Genomic DNA, 15,022 nt, shown 5'->3' with positions numbered 1-15,022 from the left:
TAAAGCAACGTGGAAATTTGAAAATTGCATACTTTCAATGATTATTATTTCCGTGACATGCACCTCGCTTTTCCAAACTAAATTTATAAACCAATTAGGCAAATAATTAATACACAAAAAGATGAAATAAAAACTATTCTCACCCCGACAAAATCCATACAATTTATACTTTTTGTAGTCCCCTGATGTAACTAGTATTTTTGTGTGATTAGTTGTTGTTTTTTCTTTTTCTTTTCTAATTTCAATTAATTACAAAATACCACATGCGGACATGTATAAAGATTCTCTCACAATGAATAAAACGAATATGATTTTCTTTGATAAAATACTTATTCTTTTCATATATTTCTCTATGCACGTTTTATTATCATTCTTACAATTTTTTTTTTTTAAAAAAAAACACATTGTGAACTAGTTCACGCTTAATGATCTTGTATAATAGTTAGCATATTATTAAAAAAAATACATAAAGAAAAACAATGAATACTTGTCTAATGGTTTAAGTAATTCAGTAGTTCTTATACTATTAAAAAAAAAAAAAAAAAAAAAAGAAAATGGTTAAATAGACTCCTAAATTTTACCCCAAAGGTCAATTAGCCCCCTAAACTTTGTAAAAGTGTAATTAAACCATCAAACATGTCAAATTAGGTCAATGAAGCCCAAAAATTGGTAAATGACCTATTATTACAAGTCATTTCGATTCCGATGACAGGCGAAGAATTCCGACCACTAGCGACAAAATCCAGTCGTCTTCTCCAGTGGAAGATTACCGGATGGCCGGATTTTTTCGCCGGTCGCCGGAATCCGTTGCTGGAATTGAAATGACATGTAATAACAAGTCATTTATCAGTTTTTGGGCTTCATTGATCCAATTTGACATGTTTGAGGATTTAATTGCACTATTGTAAAGTTTAAGGGGCTAATTGACCTTTGGGGTAAAGTTTAGGGGTCTATTTGACCATTTTCTCAAAAAATAATTAACTTAATTTTTTTTTTTTTTGAATGCTACTGACTCTATTACAGTGTAATACCTGTTCAAACATACTTTTCTAACCTAATGAAACACAAATAATCAACACGCCTCCACTGAAATAATTAATTTAATATAGTACTAGGTCTAAATAATATTTACATTGGATCAATGAATAAATACATAAAGCCAATGTAAAAGGATTGGTGCCTAGGGCTAATATTGGACCCTTTGAGACTCGAACACAGTTTGTGGGTTGAAAGACTAAGTAGTGAACTACATGATCAATAATAATGTTGATGAGAGAAGGGTGATGTCTAAATGGAGGTAATATGACCCTTTTTATTGGGTATGGACCCCCTATCATCGTTGCTAGATGTGTGACCCTAGTTCCTCGGCAAATTATCTGTGCATCCGTATGCACCATGCATGGTGCATACGGATGCAAAAACGACGCCGTTTTAATAAAACGCGCGTCTCTCCTTAAAAAAAAAAAATCAGGTTTGATTCCCAGCAACAACATATGAACTAAAATCCCATAATCGATGAACTATAATTCCATAATTGATGAACTATAATTCCATAATTTAATCTATGAACTAAAAATTCCAGAATGAATGAACTAAAATTCCATAATCTATAAACTAAAATTTCAGAATCGATGAACTACAATTCCATAATCGATGAACTATAATTCCATAATCAATGAACTATAATTCCATAATCTATGAACTAAAATTTCAGAATGAATGAACAATATAATGTTGTTGCTGGGAATCGAACCTGAATTTTTTTAAAGGGGAGACACGCGTTTTTTAATAAAACGACGTCGTTTTGGCATCCTTATGCACCATGCATGATGCATACGGATGCACAGCATAACGATTGTAGTTCCTCCTCCACCTTGGTCAAGACTTGCTGGTGTGACAAGACTTGCTTGACCCTCGTCAGCCACTCATCGACCTCTTTCCCATGTAAATTGCTTGCCGGTAAATTCAAATCATGCAAACCACATAACTCAATAGCTTAATTTAATCCTTCACAAAGTCATTGAGGGTATAATTGTGTCCCTTGCTTCTCGTCTTGACTTCTAAGATTGTTAAAATCACCTATTACTAGCAAAGGGATGGAGCTAATATAGGCCATTTGTTTTATAAGGGACCAAGATTCTATTCTCCTACTTCTATCAGGGTACCCATAGAACTCAGTAAACCTCCACGGTGGGTTGTCATCCTAGGCTATCACTACCTATATGTGGTTCTGCGAGTAACTAAGATATATTGATTTAGTTTCGTCTTTCCATAAAAGTGCCAAGCCCCAACTCCTACCTCTGCAGTCAACAGTGAAGGCATTTGTAAATTCCAATATATTTTTCACAAGTTGAATTTTATTTCCAGTAGCTAAAGTTTGCATAAAGAAAATTAAAATGTGTCTCTTAGAGTGGACCATGTCCACTAGCATCTGAACTGTCGTTGGATTGTCAAGTCCACGACAATTCCAGGCTATGCAACTCATTGATGTTCCCAAGCCCGCCTCTGAACCAATTTTTGAAAAGCCCACACCAAGATCAGAATCATCATATTGGGCCGAATGGCCCTCTTCATCTTCATCAATCTCCTTTCTTGTCCTCTTTTGATCACCATCAGCTATCCCAAAACCCCTCTGAATCCCACTCCACAAATCCCAGCACAAAGGAACCCCAGAGCTGTTTCCTGTCTCCAGTTTGGACGTTCAGTCTGTTGCCCACTTGCCCCCATTATCTTCATTCAATTTTTTCAGATTATATCTTGGACCTTATTTTATAAGTTTTAAGGATTGGATTTGGATTTGTATGGTGTAATAGTCTTCGGTGTCAAATCAAACAAAGACTACTTTCGACCAAGCATGAGTCCTTCCCAACATGAGGAGATACAAGCAAAATAAATGCTGAGACGTAATCTAAAAAAAAAAGGAAACTTTTTATTCAGAGAGCATTTTTCACTTGTCTTCTTCAATCTTGATACACAAACATTGCAATTGCCAGCTGAGGATACAAACTATGTAAAACTTCAAATTTTCTGAATCAAATAAGGGCACTTCAGAATACTTTTAAAGCTTCAGTCTGCCTTAGCTTCACACTCATTTTATTCGTAGGGAACTGGAATTCTTTGAGTATCAGGACCAGCTACCATATCTTCCCAAAGCAAATCCGAGAGCGCCATTGTTAGCTCTCCCACTTTCCCTGTAACAATTTACAAACATCATCATCACCATCACTGTAAACCTTTCTCAACAACAATAGAATCATAATCTATAATTGGTTAGTTTCATAAGTAAAAGAGTTAATACAAGTTGAAAAGAGAGTTACCATCTCCAATGGGTTTCTCATCCCAAGCGATAATGGGTAGTATAGGAAGCGTGCTTCCAACAAACATCATTTCAGCAGCTCCTTTGGCCTCTTCCACTGTGAGATCGCCAGTTTTCACTCCTGTCAAGCGTCCCTGCTCTACCAATTTGGGTGCAAGTTCAAGAAGCCTCAGAGCAGTGCATCCGCTAAGGATCTTATCAAACTTAGGCAAGATGAGTTCCTTTTTGTGAGTAATAAAAGCAACATTGACGTTTGGACCTTCCGCGATATAACCCTCTTCATCGATCCAGATTGCTGCAAAAGCTCCCTTCTCCTCAGCTTCCAGTTTCGAGAGGACATTTGGAAGGTAGTTCACATTCTTCATTGTGGCAAAAATGATCGGCTTCATGGGGACAGAAGATGTAATTACTTTAACCCCTTCTTTGCACTGTTCAAAGTCTTCATATATAACTACAGCATAGAATGCAGATGTCGGGCATCCAGCTGGAGAGAGTAAGAAGTCCCCCGGTCCTGCACTTAACCAATATCTCAGGGTTCCTTTCCTACATTTTGACACAGCAGCAAGCTGGATAAGAATGCTCCTAAGTGCAGAACGTGAATGAGGAGAAACAATTTTGGCCTTGGATGCTGATCTGAGAAAGCGGTCAAGGTGGGCATCCAACTCGTAGAGATAACTGAAACAAACAAAAATTATTATAAGTACTAAAATGAGAATACTCCCAATTCTGGACAGTCCCAAGTAGAAAATTCGTTTTTCCATTTAAGCTTTGGATATTTATTGGTTCAAGAAAGAAATCTACCCATCAAGAAGAATAGCTGTGTCAAAGACACCATGTCCTCGATGAACCATGTGATCATCAATTGGAATAACCATCATAGCTGGATCAAGAATAATTCCGCCATATATACTTGAGTACATTGCTGGATAGGGTATCCTCTCCACAGAATTCCACTTCTCATGCAGCTTTTCAAGCAACTTATTTGGGCAATGAAAACACAGAGTCATATACCATACAGTAGCTAACTTTGAACAGGAACCAATCAATATCGAGAGAGTAAATTGAGAAAATCAGCAATAGATTAAAATAGTTGTTCAATCAGAAATAACTACCAAAAATTTGGCTTTTCGGAAACAATCTCCCTCAAGAACTTATAAAACACTACACATAGTAATCAATGTGGTTAGGAAAGCATCCCAGTTTACATAACTCATTTTTCATTTTAATTTTTAAGACAAGACATTTGGAAGAAACCATATTCATGAATGCCATCAATCATTACATTACAAAAGTACCATATATCAGTATGCTCAAGTCGATCAGCTGTTAGTTAATAATGGTTTTGAAGTAGATTAATCCATATATACTCCGTATTTAGTAGTGTTAATAGATAAGAAAGATTAAAGAACTAGTTTTGCTAGTGTCATATATATGTTCTCTCACAAACAGTTGAATAAAGTCAGTCAGTAGATCAATACAATAGTATTATCTAAAGTTATTACTGGAAAAAAAAATGCCATTAATTTTACCTCCGAGGATGAAGAAAAGACATGGGCTTTAAACTCTTGGTTGAGCTCTGCGTGAGAAAATGATATGAGCGAATTGAAATTAGAGATGTGAATCTAACATTGCATTACAGTAGTTGAAGAAAATGAGAGGGGGAGGTCGAAATGAAATTACCTGATTCCTGATCAGGAGAAGATTTGGAGGTTGCCATTTGCCTAAAGGATCAAACTTTGAAGATCGAAGAAAGCACAGAAGCTAAGGGTTTTAAATTTTAAGGCGGATGGGAGGAGCAATAAGTTATAGAGGAAATTAAGGTGGAAAGAGACGGGAAAGGAGACAAAGCAGACTCCTTGATTACATCAGACATTTGTTTTTATGGGATATGTTGCTTTCCAAGTTGAAAAGTGAAGCACTTGAGATTGGCATGTGACCTCTACAAAGACAATACACACGTCAGTACGTCGCTGGATTTGGCGCTTAGTGATGCAGTCTGCAGGCAGGAGCCTTCTCAATATACCACGCCATTTCAACTGTGTTTTAGTCTACAGAGAGCAACTCCATTATGGCTTATCATTGAGGTTTTTTTTTTTTTTTTAGTGATATGGATTAGAAAGAGAGAAATGGAGATTTTCTATTAATGGGATTGTTTGTTTGAGTGAAAAATAAATTAGATAAATTATGTTTAAACCTGATTTGTATATTCAATGTGTGTCAAGAATCGAGACTCAAGAGGTCGTCAATGGACAATCTCTTATTTTTTCTTTTATTTTTTTGAGCTTTTTTTTATTGCACTTGGCTCCAAAAAGTTGCAAATTAAATAAATAAATAACCTAATCATTATTGTTGCCTTTAATTGGTTTTGGCTCAATTTTTTTAGTATTAATCTTAGGTGGTGGAGATAATGGAGGAGAGAGAGGAAAAAAAGTTTGATTTTTTTTTTTTAATGTTAATGACTCTATTACATCATAATGAAGTACAAAGGGTCAACAATACATGCCTCTACTGAGACCTTTCACATAGGAGATATCACTACATATTATCTGAGCACAAATATCTGTCCAAAAAGTTTGATTATTAAGGTGAGTTTTTGCATGGTTTTTTAAGAAGAAAAAAAATAGTTCAATGTGTTAAAAATAGGGAAAAGGGTCAAATAGACCCTCAAACTATTGCTCAAAAGTCAATTAGGCCCTTCAACTTTTTTAAGAGGCAATTACATTCCTGAACAATGTATTTTGATGCAATGAAGCCCAAATACAGGTAAATGACCTGCTATCCCAGGTCATTACAAATCCGGCGACATTCCGGCATATTTTCAGGCAAAAAAGTGACCGGCGACCGGAGAAGGCAACCCAGATTTGGGTTGCCTTCTCCGGCGGGTGGCCTCCTCCTCCGGGAGGGGTGACCAACGACTTTTTTGCCAAAAAATATGTCGGAATGTCGCCAAATTTGTAATGACCTGGGATAGCAGGTCATTTACTTGTATTTGGGCTTCATTGCATCAATATACATTGTTCATGGGTGTAATTGCCTCTTAAAAAAGTTGAAGAGCCTAATTGACTTTTGAGCAATAGTTTGAGGGTCTATTTGACCATTTTTCCTTAAAAATACGCGTTTGGTATATTAGGGTAGTTTATTTTCAGCTAGTGACCAGCCTAATTTTTGGTTTTGTTTTTAAAAAATCCAATTTTTTGTTTTTCTTTTCCATTTTTTTTCACTTAGCATTAAACCCCTGGCAACCCAACCACTATTGACTATTGTTGTTTTATAAGAGCATCCCACTGAGTTTTATCTTAATTTTTGAACTAGTGATGACATTTTCCTTAGACTTTAAAACGCTATTTTCTTTATAGAAATGATGTTTTAGATTTTCAAGGAGACGCAAAATTGACAAAAGTATTTGTTGATGGTGAATAGTATTGTGCCAAATATGGCACAATATTGTTCATCAGCCCTATTTTTAACTTTATTTATTATTATTTTACCCCATTTTTTATTAATTCATTTTGTATCATTTATTTTATTTTTATGCATTTATATATTTTGTTAAATACTTATACATAAATTTTATATTATTAAACATAAATTATATCATAAAATTTATACTTATACATAAATAATATTATTTATATATTTTGTTAAATACTTATTCATAAATTTTATATTATTAAACATAAATTATATCATTAAAACAATACTAATATTGAATATAGATTAATTAAAAATTAAACTACATAAAACACAATTTTAACAATCAAATTATTGTGGAATACAAATATTATTTGCATAACAATTATATTTTATATTAAAATAATTAAAGTATTAATATAAAGTTTTAATTTATGAGAATATAAATTATTTTAGTGTAGGAATAACATTTGGTGTAAATGGGTTGGAGATTAAATAAAATTTAGTGTAAAAATATACCAAAAAAAAAAAAAATCATTTTGATGTTAAATTTGATGTTTTCCATTATAGATGCCTTATATTTGTCAAGAGCTTTGTAATTTAATGGTATAAGTGTAATACCCTTTTATTTAAATCTCTTGTATAAAAAAAAATGCTTACAATTGAGTTGAGTAGTTTAAAACAAAACTAAATATTGCTCTCTTGGTTGTATGGGATCTAAACTCTGGTTTATGAGTCTTCTTTTGATTTAATTTTATTGGATATCAAAGATACTTTGTGTTGTTGAGACTTAGTATGTTGTTAGTTTTTGTTAGCCTAGTCTTGTAGTTTTGGTGTAACTTGTTTCATTTTTATATGCTATGTATTTTATTTATTGGATGTTTTATGCAATAAATAAATTAGTTATGTTATAGCTCTTACATGGTATCACAGTCATATTACTTCGGGGCAAGAATTTTTTTCTTTCATCTGTCTCCTTTCTCATTTTTTTCTCCCTCAAGGCTGCAATAACGGTTGTTCAAATTTATGCTCCAACTCACTTACCAATCAAACTCACCTCTTCTAATTTTTCAATTAAAAAAAAAAAAAAAAGTGGAGTCCACACTCATAAGGATAAACCTCGTGGGCTATGTTACTAACCCTACTAGTCTGCTAAATATTTCGATAAGGCACAATGTACCTTAAATCCAGCCTATGCAGCTTGGTACAGATAAGATCAAATTGTATTATCTTTTTGGTTAAGCGAAGTGAAATAGACGGCTCATTTAATAGCTCAAAAATATGTTTCTATGCAGATTACGAGGAATGTTCCACCCTCCACCTTTTCTTTTTGGTATAATTTGATGGATGATATTACTAAGTTCTAAAAACATTTATTTAAAAAAAAAACATTTATGTTTAGTTGACTCATAAATAAATCACAAAAATAATTTTCAGAGAATTTTGATAACAATCCTCCGTAAAAGAAAAGAAAAAAAAAAAATCCGGGGCTAAAACTTGTCTGTTTAATGATATTTTTGTTTGGTTTTATCTTCAACGTGCGTCCTCAATCCTCATGCTCTCTGCAACTCCATTACCAAAATTATGTTTCACCGCCTGAGAACAACCATCTCCATCTTCATAACTCTCCGTTCTTGAAGACAAACCGAAGGGCATTTTTTTCATCTTCATTCCCAACTATGTTTCAACACTCTCTTCTATCGTTCTGGTAAATCTCCATCTTTCTTAACATATACATAAACGCATGTCAGTAAAGACTTGGATGTATACGTACCCATTGATGATATCTCGTCTTTGTTTACTGAATTTCTGAAATGTTTCAGTGTTCTGAGACGCACTAATGTGGGGGGATATTATAGTATTTCAGTGTTTCTTTCATTCACTGTTCTGTTCTTGAACTTTGTGAAAATTAAAAGCCTGGTTTCTTCCTGCAAAACAAGATGTTCTCACCGGCAATTTACTCGCTCAAATCCACACTGTTTCTCTTTGGTACTCAACCATCCATACCAACACGACGCAGAGAGCACCTTGCCAAATCAAGGATTCACGGCCAAGACTTGCGCTGTTCCTCACTCAGTCACTCATCTTTCTTGACCGATTCCAGCAGTTCTGTTAAACTCGAGGCCCCATTGGTTGAAAGCAACGGTCTTTGCTCAGAGACACTGTTACCCAGTCAATTGAGATACTTGTGTGAAGAAAATGGTTCTTGTTCTGATACTTTAGCAACTAATCAGCTGACAGAGTCCTATGTGCTCGGCTACTTACTTCAGTCTTGTTGTAATGTAAAAGAACTTAGGAAGGTGCATGGCATGGCTGTGAAGTGTGCTAAAGAATCAAATTTTTATGTTGACAACAATCTGATTAGCATGTATGTGAAACTTGGGTATTTGGTGGAGGCCCAGAGGGTGTTTGATAATATGCTGGAGAGAAATGTTGTTTCTTGGACTGCTATGATCAATGGGTATATGAGATTTGGATTGTACAAGGAAGCTATGAGGTTGTTAGCAGAGTTTGTTCATGAGGGCTTCCAATGGAATTCAAAGACCTTTGTGTGTGTGTTGAATTTGATTGCTAGAAGATTTGATTTTGAGCTAGGAAAGCAAGTACATGCCTGTGTACTAAAGGGTGGTTTTAGGGGTTTGATTTTAGAGAGTTCTATTTTGCATTTTTACTCGCAATGTGGTGATTTAGAGGGTGCTTTTCGAGTCTTTGATAAGATGCAAGAACGAGATGTGGTTTCTTGGACGACTTTGATAACTGCTTGTTCACAGCACGGGCAAGGAAAGAAGGCTCTTATCATGTTCACAAAAATGGTTTCTGATGGATTTGATGCAAATGAGTTCACAGTCTGTAGTGTCCTCAATGCCTGTGGGGATGAGAAAGAGTTGAGATTTGGGACTCAACTACTAGGGGCAATAGTTAAAAGGATATATAAGATGGATGTCTTTGTCAGGACATCAATTGTAGACATGTTTGCGAAGTGTGGACAAATTGCAAATGCCAGGAAGATATTCGATGGGACGAGGAAGAGGAACATTGTAACGTGGACATCTATTATTGCAGGATATGCTCGTAATGGGCTTGCTGAAGAGGCCATAAATCTATTTCGGATAATGACAAGGAGAAAGATATTTGCTAATAATTTGACCATGGTTAGTGTTCTTTGGGCATGTGGAATACTTAGGGCTCTACAAACTGGAAAGGAAGTGCATGCACGAATTATCAAGAATTTTCTCCAGGGCAACATTTATATCGGGAGTTCCCTGGTTTGGCTTTACTGTAAATGCGGTGAAAACTCCATGGCACATAAGGTCCTCCAAGGCATGCCTTTCAGAGACGTAGTTTCATGGACAGCGATGATTTCTGGATGTGCACGTCTAGGACACGAGCACGAGGCACTTGAATACTTGAAGAAGATGGTGGGTGAAGGTGTAGTACCGAACTCTTTTACCTATTCATCAGCCCTGAAAGCTTGCACGAAACTAGAAGACATTGATAGAGGGAAATCGATACACTCCTCCATAAACAAGACACCTGCAATTTCAAATGTGTTTGTGGGAAGTGCACTGATCAATATGTATGCAAAATGTGGCCATCTTCCCGAAGCTATTCAAGTGTTTGATAGCATGCCAGAGAGGAACTTGGTTTCTTGGAAAGCAATGGTAGTTGCCTATGCAAAACACGGGTTCTGTGGAGAGGCTTTGAAGCTCTTATATAGGATGCAAGCTGAAGATATTGAAGTGGATGATTACATCCTTTTAACAGTACTCACTGCATGTGGAGATTTTGAGGAGAGTGTGGAGTTGGCAACTGATTGCCATTTAGACATGAACAAATCCAGTCTAAATTCTTTTTGAGCTACTGGAGGCTGTGGAAAAGCTTAAAACTCTTTCACATGAAGCTATGGTGATCACATATGATAATGAATCAAACAGTGGAGTCACTTGTCGCAGATCATCTAAGCTTAGGCATCGTCATGATTTATAGTCCGCCTGACAGCTGTTGAGTATATAATGTATAAACATAAATGTGTAATCCGACTATCAGCTTAGGATTTTAGTTGAGATGGAGCACATGCTTCAGTTTGGTATCAGAGCCAACCTCATGCCAATGGTCATCTATCAGCTATTCAGCTTAGACTTTCAGTTGAGATAGAACACGTGCTTCAATTAAGGGCAAAAGCTGAGCTAGACATACAAGTAACTTTCATTTATAAGCAAGAATGTATTTCAACTTTTACAACCACAACTTCCAAGTATAATCAGTACATATATTATGGTAATGCAGAACATATGGTTTGACTACTTCATGCTTCAAAGTAAGAGTATAAGGCCATTAGGTGGGTGTAATTGCACAATATCAGTTCTTGAGAACTGACACATTGACACTACTACTTGCATATTTGTATCAAACTCCATTTTCTATATTCTGTAAAAAGCTAACTCTACGCAACTCTAGCTTCAACTAGCAGTGCCCATTTTCTTGATATGAATGCCTCTGACAGAAAGACTTAACCCTTCCCAGTGCTTCTTCAAGGGAAGATGGTTCTGCAGCAAAAGTAATTCGCAGCCAATTCTTGAGACCCACAGCCAATCCTGCAAAACATCAACTTTGTTGGCATCTCAAACATGATGTTTTTAACCTGAATTCTACCCAGACAATTTAACTAAAGGGAAAAGTTGTCTAATTTATATTATTACCTGGAAGAATTATGACAGACTCCTCCTTGGCCAGCTTGAAGCAGAAGTCAATATCATCACTGATGTCTCTTAGCAAGGACAGATTCAGCTTTACCTAAATTCAGAAAAGACTTAAAACTAATATCCCTTTTTAATTATTAGGGAGTAATTCCACATTCAGATTGTTTGCTCACCATAACAGCCATTGATCCTTGTGGTTTATGTGTGCAAGTGAGACATGGAATCTCCTTAATCTTTTCACAACAGATATCTGAAGTCCCCTTCAACATGTTAATGGTCTTCCTAAAGAAAACCTCTTCGGTTTGCTGAATAATACGAGGGACTGCTGCCTAAACAACCAAAAATCTCGCCATGAGGCAGGCAGGAAAATCTTGCTGTTTTCTATTAAGAATCACACAAGAGTGAGTTTGCAAACCTGGATAAAGGTGGCAGGACCTCCACAGATATCGCAGTACTTTTTAATGCGCTCAACAAACTGATAGAACAAACAAGGCAGGAATACCAATTATGTTTGTAAGGATTAAGGAACACAATAAGATCATAACTAGCATTATCCATTAGGTGAACAAACCTTGGGGGTTTTTATGGTGCCGTTAGGATCGTTTATGACTAGCCAACCAAGGCGCCATCCGGGAACTAACCATCTCTTTGACAAGGATCCTAGAGTAAGCACAGGGGCAATAGATCCAAAAACTCCCATTGGAACAAAAGGGTTAGTTCCAAAAGCTAAGTGCCCATATACTTCATCTGCAATTACAATGAGTTTGAGCTTGTTTGCAGTTTCTGCAATCTATTAATTTACACCCAAAAAAAAAATTATCAGAACTTGCAAATTAAACATAAGCATCCAAGACGAGTAAATAATAGCGTGCAAGAAGGCCAAAAGGAACCTCTTTGAGATGCTGATAAGTATACACATTCCCACAGGGATTCCCAGGATTTATAATCACCACTGCAATAGTATTCTGATCTGCAAGAGACTCAACAGCATTGAGATCAACCTCCCAGGCTTTCTCAGGGAGAAGATCATAATATCTAACTTCAAGGTGTCTAAAAGCAGCACAGAGTGCATAAATTGGAAACCCTGGTCTTGGCAGCAAGATATTAGCTCCAGGGTAAGCCAGAATTGACAGTGCTGTTTCAATGGCTTGAGTGCAGCCAGCTGTTACATAAACATCATCTGCTGATACCTTTTCTGGAAGGTCACGAGACAAATAGTCTGCAATTGCCCTGCTTCACAAGTACATATCAAGGAAATTAAATTGCAAACCAAGAAAGTAACAGACAAAGGGGAAACAGTTTAAAGGGACTAAATAAACACAAGAACAACATATGATTCAAGAAAGCAATTTAATCTTCTTTCTTTCAATTCATTCTTTTCAATCCAAAATTACTTACTTTCGGGTTTGAGGGAGACCAACAGTGGGAGAATAGCCATTGAACTTGTAAGAAGAGAGAGTGTCAGAAACAGCCTGTTGAGCTAGAGCAGGAGAGTGAAAGCAAGAATAAGCAGTGGGGTCACCCATCCCCAAAGATATCACCTTTTTACTGTCATCACCCTCACTGCCTTCAATATTCGCCATTAACAATCCAAGAATGCCTTTGATTGTAATATTGGTTGGCGTTTCAATCTCCCCCCGGGTTTGCTTCTTTTCAGTCTCCATTACTATCTTTTGCAGAAAATGAGAGAGATTTAGGGAGTCGAGATTAAGAAGGGCTGTGCAGGCGTGGAAGAGAAAGGCGTTGCTTTGATGGCCACACGTTGAGACTTCCTCCACCTCCACTTCAACAATATATACTACATTTGTTAGCAGGAGCAGAATTTTGTCTGATTGCCCTGCCCTGCATGCCAGACAACGACAAAACTTTTTTAAGGCTCCTGTGTTTGTGTTAGCGAAAACCTTCAATTCAAAATACAAAGGTATCAAATCATATAGCCATTGCTGTTTCTAACTACTAAGTTACCCAGTTAGAATGTGATTTGAGAAGAAAATAAGAAGAAATGAAATTCATTATTAACCGTATTCAACTAGAGTTTTGGGTATGGAACAACCAATCAGTTGTTCCACTCAAAAGAAGAAAAAAAATTTAGAGTTTTTAAAAAATAACAGTAAATTTTGAGAAAGTTATTAATAAAAAAAAAAAAAATTGAAAATACTACTTCTACGGACAGTTAGAAATTAAAAGTAGCGACATATATACCATTACAATTGAGTCAATTATATTGGCCTTGTTTGGTAAAATGGCTGTTAGCTGATAGCTGTTTGCTGTTAGCTGATTGTGTTAATTAGATAGTATAAATAGTTCATAACATTAGCTGATTGTAGAAAAGTGTTTGGTAAATTAGCTGTTAGCTGATAGCTGTTTGGTATAATTTCTTTTATCAAAAAATTAATTGAAAAAGTTGCTAGGAGTAGCTTTTTTAATTTTAGCCTTTTGGAGTTGCAAAAAGCTAATCAATCAAACATTTATATTGATATTTTAACTAAATCAAACAATTAATAGTGGTCAAATAAGCCAAAATTGGCCTATAGGCCAATTTTTTTACCAAACAGGGCCAATAATTGACTCAATTGTAATTTGTTAGCTATTACCTAACTTAAAGTACAACTGAGCAATTAGTATAATTTACATTTTTAATGTAATTTATTAGCTATTACACGGGAGTGAAGTTAACTCTGTACACATCATTGAGTAGTAGATACGAGTTTCCTTCATCACTCAAAAAAAATATAATAAAAAATGTATAATTTTTTCAATATGTTCTTAATCGTGTCCATCACATAAGGTCTTTCTAATACAATTTATATCCCTTGTCTCCTTAATGCACACCATTATATAAAAAACTGAAAATAATACTTCAAACGGACAATTAGGAATTAAAAGTTGCTACATCTATAACATAACAATTGAGTCAATTATTATCTAACTTAAGACCAATTAAACAATTAGTATGGTTTACATTTTCAACGTGGTATGTTAACTATTACACATGAATAAAGTTAATTTTGTACACGCCGTTGAGTAATAGCTGCGAATTTTCCTCATTTGCGTACTATTATATATAAGTATAATTTACTTAATACACACCTTTAAATAATTATCATAATTTGTTCATATCACAAAAATAAAAAGAAAATAATTTTTTTCATTATTATTATTGGTCATCCATCGATGTAATGAGAATGGAGAGGTGAAGCTTTAGATATGGTCCACATGGACAATTGGACATGACCAAAAAAAAGTACAAACACAGTCTATTTTCAAACTAGGAACGTAACGTTGAGGGTTGGACCATGTATACATAATACATTGATGAGTGTTAAATTGGTGTACTTCTCGGTGTATGTGTGTGTGGCAGAGGATCTTCCACCAGGACCAGGCGTCAAACTTTAAGGCCAGAAAAATTATAGTGGACGTGTAAATTCGGGCTCCCGCCCATGATTATATATTTATACTTTACCAAATCTACACTTAAAAAAATCTGCAGTCATTACATAAAAAATATGTTATAAGTGAAATCCGTGTTATAAACTTAATTAATGACTATTTCTGTCATAAAGAAAAAATTTAAGTGTTTTTTAATCTTTTAGAC

The 15,022-nt window shown here is 35.4% G+C and overlaps 3 protein-coding genes across 3 annotated transcripts; 1 reads left to right on the top strand and 2 right to left on the bottom strand.

Annotated features, from left to right (window-relative positions):
- Positions 1-2,932: 2,932 nt before the first annotated feature.
- Positions 2,933-5,169, bottom strand: LOC109188443 (D-amino-acid transaminase, chloroplastic-like). Its single transcript, XM_019339131.1, has 5 exons — positions 4,997-5,169; positions 4,846-4,892; positions 4,118-4,293; positions 3,318-3,991; positions 2,933-3,191 (listed from the first exon to the last, which is right to left on the bottom strand). The coding sequence occupies exons 1-5, from the start codon at positions 5,031-5,033 to the stop codon at positions 3,094-3,096; spliced, it is 1,032 nt and encodes a 343-aa protein (XP_019194676.1). The 5' UTR covers positions 5,034-5,169; the 3' UTR covers positions 2,933-3,093.
- A 3,056-nt stretch (positions 5,170-8,225) lies between these two features.
- Positions 8,226-11,031, top strand: LOC109188344 (pentatricopeptide repeat-containing protein At4g18520-like). Its single transcript, XM_019338978.1, has one exon. It carries the CDS (start codon positions 8,668-8,670, stop codon positions 10,582-10,584), a length of 1,917 nt encoding a protein of 638 aa, XP_019194523.1. The 5' UTR covers positions 8,226-8,667; the 3' UTR covers positions 10,585-11,031.
- On the bottom strand, positions 10,916-13,269 carry LOC109188345 (probable aminotransferase TAT2). The gene is made up of 7 exons (XM_019338979.1): positions 12,826-13,269; positions 12,318-12,657; positions 11,999-12,217; positions 11,843-11,902; positions 11,601-11,756; positions 11,428-11,521; positions 10,916-11,322 (listed from the first exon to the last, which is right to left on the bottom strand). The coding sequence occupies exons 1-7, from the start codon at positions 13,089-13,091 to the stop codon at positions 11,192-11,194; spliced, it is 1,266 nt and encodes a 421-aa protein (XP_019194524.1). The 5' UTR covers positions 13,092-13,269; the 3' UTR covers positions 10,916-11,191.
- Positions 13,270-15,022: the final 1,753 nt, after the last annotated feature.

Source organism: Ipomoea nil, unplaced genomic scaffold (genome assembly GCF_001879475.1).
Source record: "Ipomoea nil cultivar Tokyo-kokei standard unplaced genomic scaffold, Asagao_1.1 scaffold1421, whole genome shotgun sequence".
NCBI classification, from domain to species: Eukaryota; Viridiplantae; Streptophyta; class Magnoliopsida; order Solanales; family Convolvulaceae; genus Ipomoea; species Ipomoea nil.
Note: the sequence above shows the minus strand (reverse complement) of the source record. Positions and strands in the feature narration are given on the sequence as shown.